This window comes from Colossoma macropomum, unplaced genomic scaffold (assembly GCF_904425465.1).
Source record: "Colossoma macropomum unplaced genomic scaffold, Colossoma_macropomum, whole genome shotgun sequence".
NCBI lineage: Eukaryota > Metazoa > Chordata > Actinopteri > Characiformes > Serrasalmidae > Colossoma > Colossoma macropomum.
In genome coordinates, this window is record NW_023494790.1 from 24,779,930 (window position 1) to 24,796,161 (window position 16,232).

Consider the following 16,232-nt stretch of genomic DNA (forward strand, 5'->3'; position numbering starts at 1 on the left):
TTACAGAGAAATCACTGTTTGGAATGTGTGAAAGGCCAGTGTCATCACCTCACTTGATGTGCCAGGCAACTGGGGTGATGTAAAGCCTAGAAGCAAGATCAGTGTGAAAATACTTACAATGAACTTCGTGCTAACACTAGTGGCTGACAGAGGTTTGACAAGATAACTTAATTGATTGCCCCTAATAATAATTCTGCCTTTCATATTAGCAGTTATTTGTTTTAATATCTATTTTTTTTCCCACAAATTGTTCATTGTTATTCAATGAAGAGTACACATGTAGAAAGACGCAAATGAATAATAGCAAGGAAAAGAAAGTAAGGATGCTAAATAAATAAACTATGAAATACAGTCATGCACCTTTATTACAGATCATCTATGAGATTGAGATTAATCTCATGTTTTGCATATCCCACATACTGTTATGCTCTTGATAGAAGTTTCCAAAGACATACTCAAGATGGGAGTAGGTGAACTTTTATTTATTCAGGAAATCCTATTACAATAGGTTATTCTACAAGCCCTGTATTTTAAGACATTTCATCCTATTTTATACTTCTGTCTGCACAGAGGATGCACTGTTCGCCTGAATTTTACTTACTTAGTACTACACTATTTATGATAAATGCTCAAAAGTGGTTGTAAAATATTCTGAATGGTGAACAAGCAAAGCTGTTAAGGGCATGCTTCTCTTTTTTTCCAAGAAGATGCTGTTGTGAAAAATGAAGCAGTTGAATAAAGTTTTCTGGGCAATAGCCTATCTCTGTGATAGGACCATACGTTATTAGAGGCTTTACTCTCAAGGACATCAGCAAACCTCAGGCCAACAGAACCAAGTGTTCTATCTCTTTCAGTATTGCAACTCATGGTTTCTTCTTCCAGTATAAAATCAGTACAGTTGATTCAGTGACTTTAAGAGTGTGCAGGATAAAAACTGACAAATGATTAACATGTGACATGCAGATTTAAAAACCGTTTTATTTGTCATTCATTAGGATACAAAGATCATAGAAACACAGATATCATTAGGACTGTTGTCAGTTTTGATCTACTGATATTATCTGAAGCCTGATGTCCTGATCAAACCGCATTGCCCTGCTACTTTGGTTGGTTGTTATGATGCACAGACAGTTCTGGAAAGATTTGCAGGAGGATCTAGGACAGACCTTCACAGATTTAAAAAAAAAAGGAAGCCATAGAAGCAAAACTGTGGATATGCATCAGCCCCATCTCCAGTGGTCCAGAAGAGCTGGTCTGATCAGACAGTAAAAATGTTCCTGCCCCTAATGAGCGTCTCACATATGGCTGTATCCATGTGCTCTGAACACTGAGTCACTTCATCCAGTTCATTCAACACACGCTCGCCAGGGAACATTTATGACAAATTCTCTTGCTGGGTTTTAAAACTCAGCTCCAAGGCTGTTGTGGTTGACTCATTCAGTTCATTAATGCACAAGTCCACACAAACTCCAATGGGCACCCGAGTGCAGCAGCACAGCATGGTGTAATGGATCAATGCAGAGCATACATATGGGTGTGGTAACACTACCAGATCAATATCAAATGCAATTCTGAGCCAATGAGATTGACCTGTCTTCTCTGAGAGAGTCAGTCAGCAGTTCTTTGTTGAATAACCAGCTGAGGCCATTTTGCAATCAATCTGCTGAATTCATTGCTGAAGAGCTAATTATATCATTGACTGCTGACGTACCTCTGGAAAAATTCTACATAATGGTCTCCTTTCAGGGTCAGTGCAGATTTCAAGCGGATTTTTTTGGTGGTAGCTGTATGTAACAGCTAAGGGGTAACTCAGGACTCGCCCGGAGTTTGTAGTGGTGTGGTGATCTCGTTTACTTATTCACACCACAACAGAAACAAGCTAAAATATGACTAGTCCTGGGCAATACCTGAAAACAACACAATATTTTCTTTGTAAGTAATGTGGATTATTTATTGAAACATTGAGTTACTTGTACTATTGCTCTGTGGAGGTCACCAATCCACTAGATCATTTTTTTTATCAGAGTGAAGTTTCTGTTTAAAAAATTAGCAGTAATTATTAACTGCTAATGTTGACCCACCAGAGTGAGACCCTGTGGCTTTTACTGCCTCTGTCTAGAATCTTGCCGTTCTATTTCCACTCTTAGATAATGAGCCCTGCTGAATGAAAGAAAGGTGTATGCTCTACCCATCTGTGCTGCTTGAGATAGCAATGTGATGGTTGGATTGAGAAGGGGGATCTCCTCCAAGGAACACTACATTAAAGCCTCTTGTTCTGGCTAACAAAGAACCTCCATCCATCCTGGAATTCACTTTCACAGTGAATTAATCAAGTCTGTATGCCAGATTCTATGCACATCCATTTTCATGTATTGGCCTGGATCCAACTTGGCTGCTGTACCGTCCACAGTGTGGGCTGCAGCTGGACAAACTTTAATTGGTTAAGCTTAGTTTTCGTAAGGCAGATGTCCAGAGCATGTCTTAAACCTGAAGAATTGTCCTCCTTGTTTCTTTTGATTCATGGTTAAGATGCATGTAGAATATTGCAGCATATATTGCATGTGTAATTACAAGCTAAGTTCTGTAAAGGCATTTCTTATGTGTATATATAACTAGACACGTAGATCTTCGTCTTAATACAGTACCTGAACGTTTCTCTGCTGTTGCTGTTTGTTTTGTCATTTTTGGAAAGGGCAAGGAACCTAAATAAGGTTCACTATCTATGGCCAAGAAATCTGTTGGATTTATAGTTCTTGCCAAATGTGTAACAGCAAAGTTCTTATTCCGTAGAGCTTTTCGTGGGCTTAACATGAAGCCCAGAGAAAAATCAATGGACAATCAATCTCAATTTCGCATCAGTGAAGTTTTCACACTGCTACCCTCGGGGAAGGTTTTAAATGTGATTCAACAAACAAATAACAACACAGATTTAACCGGAACCCTACCCTAGTCTGAACTACAGTGTTTCTGTTGCGCATTTACTTTTTAGCATGTGTGATTAGAGAAAATGTTGCCGTTGCAACCTTTCACAGTGTGTTTTGGGACAAAATGAGAAAGGTGGCAAACCTGTCAGTGCAAGTTATGTCTTCTTGGCTCTATTCTCTAAAAAGATCCCAGATTCTGGATGGTTAAAGGACCCATATCCTACATTTCTCTTGTATTTTATTTTCCCCCTGAGGTTCACTTACAACATTTGTGTGATTTTAGCCCGGTCCCATTTCCTTTTACACCTACCACTTGTTTTCAAGTATCACTTGGAACTGAGTTACAAGGGGTAGTGGTTGAAATCTTGCCCTACGAAATGGGACAACCCTCAAAAAAAACAAAAGAACATTACCTCATTAACGGGCTACTAGTGGTGCTCTGTAGGCAGCCCTGCCAGTCTGCAGTGACAGCAGAGGAGGGTAAAGTTTAGCAACCTTGCTGCTGGTCTTTAGTTAAATTTAGGGAGTCATACTGGGGGGTTGTGACAATTATTTATTATCGCCCACTCCAAATTCCTAATTCCTAGCTAAAGTCAGCTATTTGTTAGCTTCTTGTTCAAAAAGGAAATTTAGCTAGCCACGAGACATCAGCATACTACTAGTGATTTTTTTTTTTTTTGAAGAAAAGGACCATAATACATTGAAATGACATTAAAATGAGAATACAATGGTTATCATAATTTTTTAACAGAGAAAATACCATTTGTGGGTTTCTTTGGTTGCTTGCGCAGCCATCTTGATGGATTTTTTTTTTTCTCTCATAACACTCCATATGGAAAAACATCTGTTTTGCCTCTGAAAAAAACTCAGTTTGGAGGACAATGTAGCCCTAACTTTTTGCCCCACCTCTCTATCTCAACAAAAATCGGAACACCATACCCCTAGGCATGAATGCGCAAAACAGAGGGGTAAGGACGGGGGTGAAATGAGATTAGGCCTTTATGTACCAAAAATAAACATCATTTTTACATGACAGTCTTCCAACCTCTCTTCATCTCCCCTTCATCAAATTAAACAGGCTGTCTTTGTTAATGTACCTTTAAGACTGATATGTGTAAATAATTCTTCCTGTGTTACGCCTTATTAAAAAAGCAGTTTGCCCTGAAGTTACTGCTTGTAACTTAAACATTAATGGTGATAAAGTGTGGCAGCAGGTTGAGCAGTGATGGGCTAGCTTTGTCCTGAGAGATTGTTATGGAGATCTGGTTGACGTAGTAAAGGAATTGGGCCTGATGAGTAATGAAAAGTGATGGAGAGGCATGGATAAATTGCAGATGGTGCTTTTTGGCTGTCTTGTATTAGCACAAATGAGTGCGCTCTCTCTCTTTCATGAACACACACTTGTTTACTTTCTGACTTTCTGATTCTTTCGTTTTGTTTCTCTCTCTCTCTCTCTCTCTCTCTCTCTTTCTCTTTTATCTCTCTCTCTCTCGCTCTCTCTCTCTCTGTCTCTGTCACGTACACACTGATCAATAGGGATGAATGAGAGCAGGGAGCCTATCGATAAGCTAGGAGCTAATTTCAGATGTGATATTACCGATGAACTCTTAAATCTTCACAGGTTTGGTCCCCCAGCAGGGGCTAGGTTGGTGCAAATGTCATCTGTGTTTGATGAGTGCACACAGTCATGATGATATCGAACAGCTCAGCAGGGGCAGCATTAACGGCTTCCTGTCCCTGCCTCATTCATTTCTCCAGTGGCCAGCCTCTCTTTCTCCCTGACTAAACCAGAGGTACAGCTGGCAGGCCATTCATTACAATAGCAGCAGCTGAACCTGTATCTCACCCTTTGTGTTTGGTCAAGTTAAGGACAAGTGACCTGTGATTGAGAAGCCCTTTAGCCTTGCTCAGGGCCTCTGCTTCTGTATTCACTCATTCACACACTACATGGGGAGGCATCCCTCTTGTTGAGCTGCTGTGTGAGATTTTACCATCTAGAGCTGAATGATATGGAAAAAATATAATATTGCGATACTTCAGGAAATTTTCACGATGTGATATGTCACAGTATTTATTTTTTCAGACATCTGATCAATTAGAACAGAGAAAAAACAGTAATGCTACATTGTTAAAAATACTATCAAAAACAACAAATGATTTTTATTCAATATGTGGTATACGTTATGCACTAAATCCAGTTAAAGGGTCTAATTTAGCTTTTTAAAATGAAACGTGCAGTTAGTCAAGGTTCTGACAATTTGCAAAATATGCTCAGAAAAGCATATTGTATGGTATTGTGGCATAATTTATCACAATAACTAGATATTGTCATATTGCCATCTAAGAAAAGCTGTGAAATAAGTCTGTGCCCATAGTTTTGATAATTTCATTATGAATATGATCTCTGTGGGATCAACGGTAGCAGTTGTCCAGTGGTGATTAATAAAAGAGATAATGAATGATTAATTACTGTGAAGCAGATGGAACTCCTTTGAGCTGAAGCCATTGAGGAGACATTCTTTTGTGTTTGTATGGGAAAGGAGAGATGCTTTCATAGAAAGCAGTGTATAGCTGAAAACCCATGAGGGAAGGATGTGACCTCCTATCTACATTTATTTAGTCGTGGACAGGAGAAGAAGCTCAGTTTTTGATCTTCTTTAATTATTCTCTGGCTAGCAAGAGTCATAATTAGGGGTGTAACAAGACACTTAACAAGACAGCTTATGGTTTGATTGAATTCACGAACAAAGTTTGAATGAAAAATGATGTGTTTCCATGTTGTGCAGTCTACTGATGGGACTCAATCTGGGAGGAGTTAGGCCTGGAGCAGGGAGTGTGACACAGTATGAATGAGTTAAGTCCAACGCGCTGATATGGGTTAGGTCAATTGCGCTACTGTGGGTTAAGTTGTACGCGCTGCTGTGGGTAAAGTCCAACAGGCTGATGTGGGTTAAGTCGAATGCGCTAGTCTCCTCAGTGCACATTATCACATACTAGCATCACAAAGTATTGTTACATCCTTGGTCATTTTGAATGTAAGTGTGTAATGTTGAAGTATTGAAGTGTTAACCTGATTGCAGTCAGTTTAAGACATGCTGTTGTATGATTGATACCTTAAGGCAGGACTGATAAATTGCATTGGCTTAACCTGAGCTTGCATTGATTTCTAGATGCCATCCTCTATACTTCACGACTAGGACTTGGTCATTTAACATATTTGTCTCCAAGCAAATTGCTGTTACAAACAATCAAGTGCTTTGTGCACATCATTGAGCTGTAATATTTCATTGTGGTACTTTGTATAAATGTGCAGCTAAACGCTCCCCAACAGCCAGTATTTAATTTCTTATTAAGCAGCCAGCACGAGGCTTTGCTATTGACTTCCCTTTGTCTGCTGCGCTCCATACGGGCTGAATGGGCATGATTGCTTTTTTTGTGCAGAGAGATGAAGCGGTCTGTGGGATTCATGACTTTCTTCTCTGCTGTTTGTCTGCAGCACTTAGCTCGGTTGTGTGTGTCGCACTATAAGAATGTGTGTTTACAATGAGAGGGACTGGTATGAAACCAGGGGAGTGACTGAAGCACAACAGTTTGCTTTGCTTGCTAATCTGTGAAACAATTAGCGCGTAATGCGGCATACTCCTCCTCATCACATCCAATAGCAATCAGCCATGTCCTTGGCACCCAAATCGGCCGGCGTTTAGATATTGATTGGCTGCGAGTAACGATGCTGTACTTCGCTGTTTTACCTATCGATTAACCACAGATGATGGTAGCATCACCTGCAGCTCAATCATGCTGAAAGGAGACAAGCTCAATGGAGGAAGCCTCCAGCTCTTAGAGTATCTTTTGAAAAAAGTTCTGACTCTTTTTTATTTTTTTCCCCCCTGTCACCTGAGATCTGTGTTGGTGCATTCTCTTTGTCCAAGCATGTTTAATGTTTATTTTGAATTGAATGTTTATTGCTTACTTTGTATTACTAGTGATCTGTGCCCTGTAACATCACTGTGGAAAAAGCAGTATATTCAGGATTGTGTTAACCATGATCCTTGCACATCAGCTTAATGAGTAGCACCGATTAGTGAATTGGTGGTTAGTTACAGAACTGTCAACACGCTGTGAGGGCTGTGTGCCAAAATGCATCCGTGCTGTCCTGAGATCATTAAACGAACAATTAAGCAAATTATGCTTGTGCCATGCAGTATTTTCTATATTGCCGTAAATATCCTACTGCAGAAATACACACTTACACACACATGCCAGCACTTACTTTCTTGTAGAGACATTTATGTCCTTAAGGCAGATGATCCCCCATTATTGATATTGTATATTAGACTCTGCTGTACTGGCAGTTTTGTATGCTTCTGTAAACACAGACGTTTTGATTGAAGGCTCGAAAAAGTAAAAGACAGAAAATGTATTTGTTTTATGGAATGTGCATGTCATCTTCTGTTTAAGTGGTGAGTCCTGTGCTTTAGCAAGTCCGTCAAATGGAGAAATTAAGCAAAGTGCATCTTTAATTAAACCTCAACACTGGAATACTGATGCCCACAGAATCAATGGCGGAATGATTGCTTGTCATGCATGTTATGACAAGGGAAATTTGATTCCAGTCTCTGCAGACATTCGATTAACCAGGACCTCTAAAGTTTTTTATGTGGAACAAATGTATTATTCAACCACCTATTTGTCTGTTTACTCTCGGTGAGAGTCCCTTCCCCTACTACTGTCTTTATATATCTTTATTCTCTCTCTCTCTCTCTCTCTCTCTCTCTCTCTCTCGTCTCTCTGTCTCTCTGTCTCTCTTTTCTACTCAGTGTCGCCAACCATAAGGTGCTTCTTTGATTTTTCCATTCTGGCTGAAACTGTCAGTTGCAGCACTTTTGGGGGACTGCTACATACTGTCATTTTATTCTCTTATATTAGCATCAGTTTGTAGGCCTGTTTGTCTGTTCTTTCTGTTTTGGAGAATAAAGCAAGGGAACTAAAAGGAAGAAGTGACTAAGAACTTCTGAGGGTATAAAAATGATTAGTGTTACTCACCAAGTCTCTCTCTCTTTCTCCCCCCCCTCCCCACACCCACTTCTCCTGCTTTTATTCTGCCTCACTCTGTCTCTACATCACACCTTCAGCAACTGATGAGGGAAAGACAGCAAATGGCAAGCCGCCCCTTTGCTTCGGTTGCCATGGCACTGGACGTGGGAGGTGACCAGGTGGACCTGCTGCAAGGAGGAATTGAGGTGAGCGTTCCTGTGTCCGAAACCTTGTCTTTTCATTTTTCCTAAGTGATGTCATGCAGTCTGCTTATAGCCACGTACTTATTAGCCCCATGTGTGTCGTATGCTGTTAAACAATACTCTCCTTGTTGTGAATAAACACCAGCACCGCTCTCTCTCTGCCATAGGCTGCATATAAGACTGTTTTCCCTGATATAACAGGACGAAAACGAACACACAAACATCTGTGAGAGCAGGCCTACCTGCTGCACAGCACAGACGTTCAAAACACATGTCAAGCAGCTAGAGAAGTGCCTCTTCTCAATCCATTAGCAGAAAGTGCAGTGGCACTCAGCGTGCATTATGGTCTGGTGGAGGGCACGGCAAAGAACAAGAGAGGAGAGAACAACATACTCTTCAAGCCTTCAGCTGAATGCTGTTAAACACAGCTCTCTTTAAACAAACTTTAGCTCCTGCTCTCATCCGCCCCTGCCTCTCTTTTAGGGTGCTGGCTTCAGAACCCTCAGTCTTGCATGAAGAGTCACTTAAGGCCTGTGAAATTATGCCCAAAAGCTGGCTGTTAAAACTGATAAACGCTGTTTTCTATTTTAAACACTGTTTTAACCTCAGATTTTACCTACTCTTGGCACACAAGCACTTTTGTTTCCGCACACCCGTCTAGTTATAACATGCAAGATGACAAATTGGAACTTTCCCATTTCTCATGGGTATATTTTAAAGTAAACTGAGAAGACATGTTGCACACACATTTCCTCTGCCAGAAACGCTCTGTTGTCCAGTTTCAACACTCCGTCATTGTCACCTTCATATATGGAAATGTTTCCAACTAGAACATTCTTGTGAGATTCGATTGCCTCCTTTCTCTCGTCAGCCTTTCAGAGGCTCTTTTTCCGCCGGCACAAATTGGCCAAACAGCTGCTGCCACAGACAAACCAACCCAACTCAGGAGACCCACAGTGAACAAACACGTTTCAAGCCCACACTTTCAACTCGCGTCCGTCCTTTCAAAGGCTTGAAAACCATAGTGTTTCATGCTAAGGTTTAAGATACAGAGCTTACTCTCAGAATAGCTGATGAACCATTCACACACATGCGCTCAATACTAATTCAGAATTCACAGGACTGTTGCTGTGACCGCCAGTGTCCACTATGAATTTGCAACTTTGTTGGAGGCTTGCTAATCAGTTGCCCCTAGTGGAGAGTATGAAGTTCATTTCATCTTTTATTTAATCCTTGGATTTACAGCCTGTCCTAGAGGACTGTAGTACTGCACAATTTAGGCTGCACAATTTAAGCTGACACAAGATTCAAGCCTTTCATTTGATGATTCAGGGGGGTAAGAGAAGCTCTCTGTTCTGCGGGTGTGTGGCTCTCCAGGTGTACAGAAACAGGTTGAACTTTTGCACACTGTATAGGTAATTATTTGGCGAGTAAAATACAATACAACAAAAAAAAATTCAGTTCATAGGAAGAACTAAAGAAGGAACCTGTATTGTAGGGTATAATGAAACCTTTAGAACCTAAGATAAAAGCCATCTGGGCATATCTTTATATTTTTCTAAATCTAGTATTTTCTATTTCTAGTATTAGTCTATCATCAAGTGATCTGGAGATGTACAATGTTAAAACTGAATGTAGTACATGAACACACAAACACAAAGTGAACTGAATTCTCTTTGCATTTTTGCTGGAAAATCAATGAAAACATTGAAATTCAGCATGTGTGTACTTGGCTGTAATCCATTTAGCATTTCCATTATTTGCAACACAGTGTTGTTTATTCATATAGAATATTTTTAAAAATGCTTCTAATATTTATGCTCCTCTCTGTCATGGTGGAAGACCCAGTGTTTACTTTGTTCTCATTTTTCTTGCTTTCAAATCTTCTTATCTCCAGTAAAATTTGACCTACCCACTCAATATTTTGGTGAGCATCCAAAATTTGGTTTGTACTGAACCTAGGTACCCCACATAAGGAGGTGTGCACAAACCAAGGGTACATGGTAGTAGATGTGATGGCCTGTAGATGGCTGTGCCTACCTACTGGCGCTGCTGGAATCTTCAAAGTCTTAAGTTAAGACACTTTAGCAGCTTGTGTCTTGCGCTGAGACACTAGCGTCTGCATGTGCCCGGGGCTGTGGAAGCAGATCCAGATGCTGGCCTCAGTTTTCTTGGATCTGGCAGGAGCTGAAGGTGAAAGATGGGAAATGAGTGTAATTCTGCTCTATAAAGGTTAATGAGACAACATCTGGAGCTCTTCAACTGTTTACTGTTACCTGCTAATCAAACAGAGGACAATCCACAGCCCCATCAGAATGCTAAGCTCTGTGCACTGCCCGTTATTGTCGACCATCATTTATACTATAGCACAGAATAAGATGCTGCAGGCTGTGTTATGGATTGTTGGTTATCTTTCAATTGAGTTGAAGTGTTTAGTTCCTGAGCAGCTGTTTTTAATTGCTGTCCTGGGCAACAAAAGGCTGTAGCTTTTAGATTAAACAGATGCGGAGACTCCAAATTGATTTCATATTTGTGAATGGTAGAGGTGCAACAGTCATGATTTTATAGCCGATTTTGACTTCTGTACAGTCAAATCGGCAATTTTTTATTTATTAGGTATTTTTAAAGCAAAAAGCCACCATGACAGTATTGTGTATTTGCTTTGCTTAATAAACACACTAACATGAGACACAGGCTGGTGGGTAGACCCAATATCTGCAGCATTGAAATGCAGCATGTGTGTACTTGGCTGGCTCACATTATTTACATCTAGGGCTGGCCCAGACAGCATTGTACAGGCTTTGAATACTCGATTATTTATTGGGAGCCACAATATTAATAGTCAGACAGAAGCCCAACTGCTTGTGTGTGCCTAATGTTGGTATGATAGAATCTGTTGCAGGGTTGTAGACCTCTCTTCAAAGGCTATTATTATGACCTGTGTTTGAGTTATGTATCTAGATGCTTATGTACACTATATTTACAAAAGTGTTGGGACACCTACACATTACACCCACAGGAGCTTTTATGACATCCCATTCTAAATCCATAGGCATTAATGTGGAGTTGGTTCATCCAGAAGAGCATTTGTGAGGTCAGACACTAATGTTGGACTAGAGAGCCTGACTCAGAATCTCTATTCTAGTTCTTCCTAAAGATGTTTGATGAGGTTGAGGTCAGGATTCTGTGCAAGCCAGTCAAGTTCTTACACACCAAACTCACCCAGCCATACCTTTATGCACCTTGCTTTGTGCACTGGGGCACAGTCATGCTGGAACAGAAAAGGGCCTTTCCCAAGCTTTCCCAATTTTCCAAAATGTCTTGGTATGCAGAGGCTTTATGATTTGCCTTCAGAGGCTTTATGATTTCCCTTCCCTTCCCTTCCCTTCAACTAAGGGGCCTAGAACACCCCCTGAAAAACAACCCCATAGCATTATTCCTCCTCCACCAAACTTTACACTTGGCCCAATGCAGTGAAGCAGGTAACGTTCTCCTGGCATTCACCACAACCCAGACACGTCCATCAGACTGCCAAATAGAGAAGTGTGATTCATCACTCCACAGAATGCATTTCCACTGCTCCAGAGTCCAGTGGCAGTGTGCTTTAGACCACTTCCCCAATCCCCCAGCACCCCCATCTAATCCCTGCCCCCCCCAGTTTAGCATTGTACAGTTTGATCATAGGCTTGTGTGTAGCTGCTCGGCCATGGAAACCCATTTCATGAAGCTCCTGATGCACAGTTCTTTTGCTGATGTTGCTTCCAGAGGCAATTTGGAACTTTTTAGTGGGTGATTCAACAGAGGATAGGCACTGTGCACTTCAGCACTTGGCGGCCCCACTCTGTGGCTCCGCTTCGTGGCTAAGATGTTGTTGCTCCTAGGTGCTTCCATTTCACAGTAGTAGCACTGACAGTTGAAAGGGGCAGATCTAGCAGGACAGAAATTTCACCAACTGACTTTTGGCAGAGGTGGCATCATATGACAGTGCCACATTTAAAGTCACTGAGCTCATCAGTACAACCCATTCTACTGCCATTGTATGTTTATCAAGACTGCAAGGCTATGTGCTTAATTCTATCCACCTGTTAGCAATGGATGTGGCTGAAACACCTGAACTCAATAATTAGGAGGTGTGTCCCAATACTCTGTATAGTGTATCTAACGCTAAAATTATTGTTGTATCACCATCATTTTTGAGGATGTCTGGCATGATTCCAGCTAAAACGGCTATAATTTATTTTCTAAAATAGTTTCCATGTATTAACAGCAGTTGTTCTTTCTAAAGGCCTGTGCTGATGAAATGCTTTGTAGTTCAGGCTTGAAAAAATATGAAGCTTCCAAATAATAAATAGGGAAATGAAATACTTGAGTGTTCAGATCAGACATATTTACATCAAAAAATTATAACATCTGCAATTACTGATTGTGTGTCATGAGCAAATATCGGTCAATATTGATAACCAACCCCTAATGAAGTGCTGCATTATTGTTTTGATCTTTGATTTTGATCAGTTAGACTGCCTGCAGGTACACAGCAAGTAATGAAAAGACCATAGTGTGCACAGCTTTATAGAAATCTACTTATGTGTGGAGGTCATCATCTATGCTGCATAGAGCCAAAAAGAGGCAGGCATTTGGAGAATGGTGCTGATGACACAGATGTTGCTCCGTCGCTGTGGCCGGCACACAACATATGGAGCCACTAACAGACATGGAGTGTGATGGATGGAAGCTGTCACCAGAACCATCAACGTGTGTGTGTTTGTGTGTGTATGTGTGTTTTGTAGTGTACCCTTATCTGTAGTGCAGTGCTTATGTAAAGCTGAGGCACGTCACACCACTCCCTCCTCTGTGGGCTCTCCTATTAGCCATGCAAATGAGAAACACTCTGGCCATTTAAAAGCCCGAGAAAATGCAGCCTATATATGTGTCCTACTGCTTTATGACTTTATTTGCTTTTCCATTTCCCTTTTTCCCTTTACCACATATACTAGCAGAATCTTATTGGCATCATCTAAGCAGCATCCAGCAACAGAGATACACATTTTGACTTGAGAGAGATGAATTGGCCAGAAGAAATGGAGAGAGAAAGGGAGACGAAATAAGAGAGTAATAAGACAAAACAACGGGTGCAAAAGTAGCAGAGTTACGACTAAAGGAATGAGAAACACATACGAGGTGTCTGGGGGATGAAAGTAGATAAACAAAAGAAAAGGGAGTGTAAGGCCATGCAGCAGAAGTAGTGAACACGGTGGATGAATAAAGTGTATTTATGTTGGTTTGGGAGGTACTTATGCTGAACTGTAGACGTCATGTTAATAAATACATGTGAGTAAAATGGAGCTGGTTTCCTATTAGTAATAAAACTGCAGGGCTGTTGACTGGCTTGCTCACATGATACGGGATGTCATTTACAAGCCATTGCTCTACTCTGGATTCTCAAATAACAAGAATGCAACTTTAGGTTGTAACTGAAAAGAAGTTTAGACTTGCATTAATTATTAATGTTTGTTTCAGGCTTTGAATACTCATTGATATTTTCGATTACCTAAATACAAACTACAATTAATCTTTATCATATGTTCTTAGCGGTAATGCTAGCATTTTCTAGAGCAAGGGTCTCAAATAACGTGGGGGCCCACTAGCCAGGTGGTTCCTCCAGCGGGTTGAAATAATGCAGAAAAATAAGTATTCTATATTTTATTCAAAGTATGTATTTTAATTAGATACATTGTTCATCTAATACAGGGGTGTATAACTCTGGTCCTGGAGGACCGGCGTCCAGCAAGTTTGGTGATTTACCTGCTCCAACACACCTGATTACACATAACTGTTAATTGCCAGGTTGTTTGAGCAGGGAAACCTTCAAACTGTGCTGGACACCGGCCTTCCAGGACCAGAGTTGTGCACCCCTGATCTAACATTTTACCTAACGTAAACTAAAATATGTGGAAAAAGAATGCTGTATTTTTGTTCCAAGTCTGAATTTTAACTACATAATTATTAGTATTATTAATAGTAATAATAGTAATATAAATTGTGTTTAATAAATATTTTAGTGTTCAATTAAATCAAGTAAACTTACATTTAAACAGTACTATTATATGGGACTATTTTCCTACAGAATGTAAGTGAGTAAAGTGTTGGCAAATGAGAGCACGTATGTCTGCATTCTCTTTGTTTGATAATTCCATCAATTTCTTAATTCTGACATGCTGTATAATGTCAGTCATGCTAGCTCAATGTGCAGCATTTTTCCCACATCAGGTTTTCATTTGAGTGTGTCCTCTTATGTGCAAAATATAGTAATAGTATAGTAGTAGCGAATCTATCCATCAGATGTCAATATTTAGCAAAAATTAAAATAATTATTTGCAGGCTTGATTTAAGGATATATTGTAACTTGTGACAGGTAAGATAAAGTTGGCTGGCAGTTTAAAATCCCTGATCAAGAAGGTAAAGAGCTTTCTGTGTCACTTTTTTGCATCCCCTTTCGATTCAGATTCATTCTGTGTTTCTTGTGTCAGAGGTACAGTCTCAGTTGAAACATGATGCATTACCCTGCTTTTAATGTTCTTTCTTGCAAACTTTATCTCTCTTCATTAGTTGTATCATTGCATTGTTCCCTAAATGGGCTTCTATTGGATTACTCCTGATCTGTTTGGAGCAAGGCTAATGTGAATGAGAGGAATATCACATACAATTTGAAACCATGTGTGATATGAGCAAATGCACAAAAGCGGATTTGCCTGATAATTTGGACTTGTTGGATCCAATTTGATGGCCTCATTAACTAGTTTCTACATGAGAGGCATGGCTCCTTCCAACCCATAACAGGCTAATGAGATACATTTAGGCATATTGTGTGACAGAATTTATTGAGATATCTTTTTCCTCATAGTTTTAACTCTCTTTTTCTGTCACAGGATTTTGGTGAGGCCAGTTTCAAACCTCTTGAGCTTTTAGCTTTTGTCAACATTAAATGTCAGATTTTGTCCCATTAAGGTCTTTACTTGAAGCCATAACCTTTTCTGTAGTCCATTAAATAGTATTTCTGGGAGAGGGAGCATATGTGTACCCAATAACCAAAAAAATGCATTTTCATATTGATTGATATGTAGGGAATAGATGAAAAGAATAAAACTTACCAGACCTTCTTTCTTAGTAATGGCCATAGCTGCTACAGGAGGGCAGAAAAGCTCTTGGTTTTGATTTCTGCTTCTTCAGTTAACCTTTAAAAGTTTTCATCAGTGATAACAAAAGCAAGTCATAATTTTATATTGATTTTCTCACATATAGCTTGGTGAAACAAGCTTTGAAGTGCATATTTTGAAGTTTTAATCAATGCTAAGGATTTAAACTTTTAATGTTTTGTGCATGGTCATGTTTTGCAGAAAGAAACCCTTTACATTTTTGCCACGTGTTTGTTGTTTGTTGATGAAACAAATGGGGGGAAATAACAGAAAAAAGTTGGAGATAAAGGGAGAGAGAAATTTGGAATTGCAGGCTTAAAACTGTTGATATAGAATGTACATGTAATTCATCATCTGATGAACTACGTCATTATGGAGTTATCTAATTTAATTTAAATAGTATCACTAAACGATAACTCGACTTCTAAATGTTTTTATTGTTGTTATTATTGTTGTTGCTGTTGCTGTTTTTGTTGTTGTTGCTGCTGTTGTTATCAAGTCGAGTCTGACTCCTCATGACATATGAATAGCATTTTGCCAAAATAACTTCTGATTACGTCTTTAGGCTTCTTATTTATATAAGATATATTTAACTGATGTAACCATTGCCAACATCTAAAAGCCTCAGCCCACAACCTCTCTAAGGCTGTTTTGACCAAGCCCCTTTTTTCAGGGTTTGCTGGCTCTTATGGGTTTTTAATGCTCCTTTTTGGTCTGTAGTAAAAAAAAAAACTACATGAAAGCCAGCTTTCACATTCGTAAGTCTGTGTGTACAATATTACTATTAATGCCTACCATTCAAGAACCATATATCTCGATTAATTGTATTTCCTGGAATGTTTTTTCCTGGCCCTGGTGAATACCTAGAAGGAAATTTA

At 39.8% G+C, this 16,232-nt stretch overlaps 1 protein-coding gene across 1 annotated transcript in view; it reads left to right on the forward strand.

Moving 5' to 3' along the window:
• The window catches only part of atrnl1b (attractin-like 1b), a 115,868-nt gene that overhangs the window by 83,961 nt on the left and 15,675 nt on the right, over nt 1-16,232 (forward strand). The window contains 1 exon segment of the mRNA XM_036572753.1: nt 8,057-8,164. Coding sequence (XP_036428646.1) covers nt 8,057-8,164 — 108 coding nt within the window.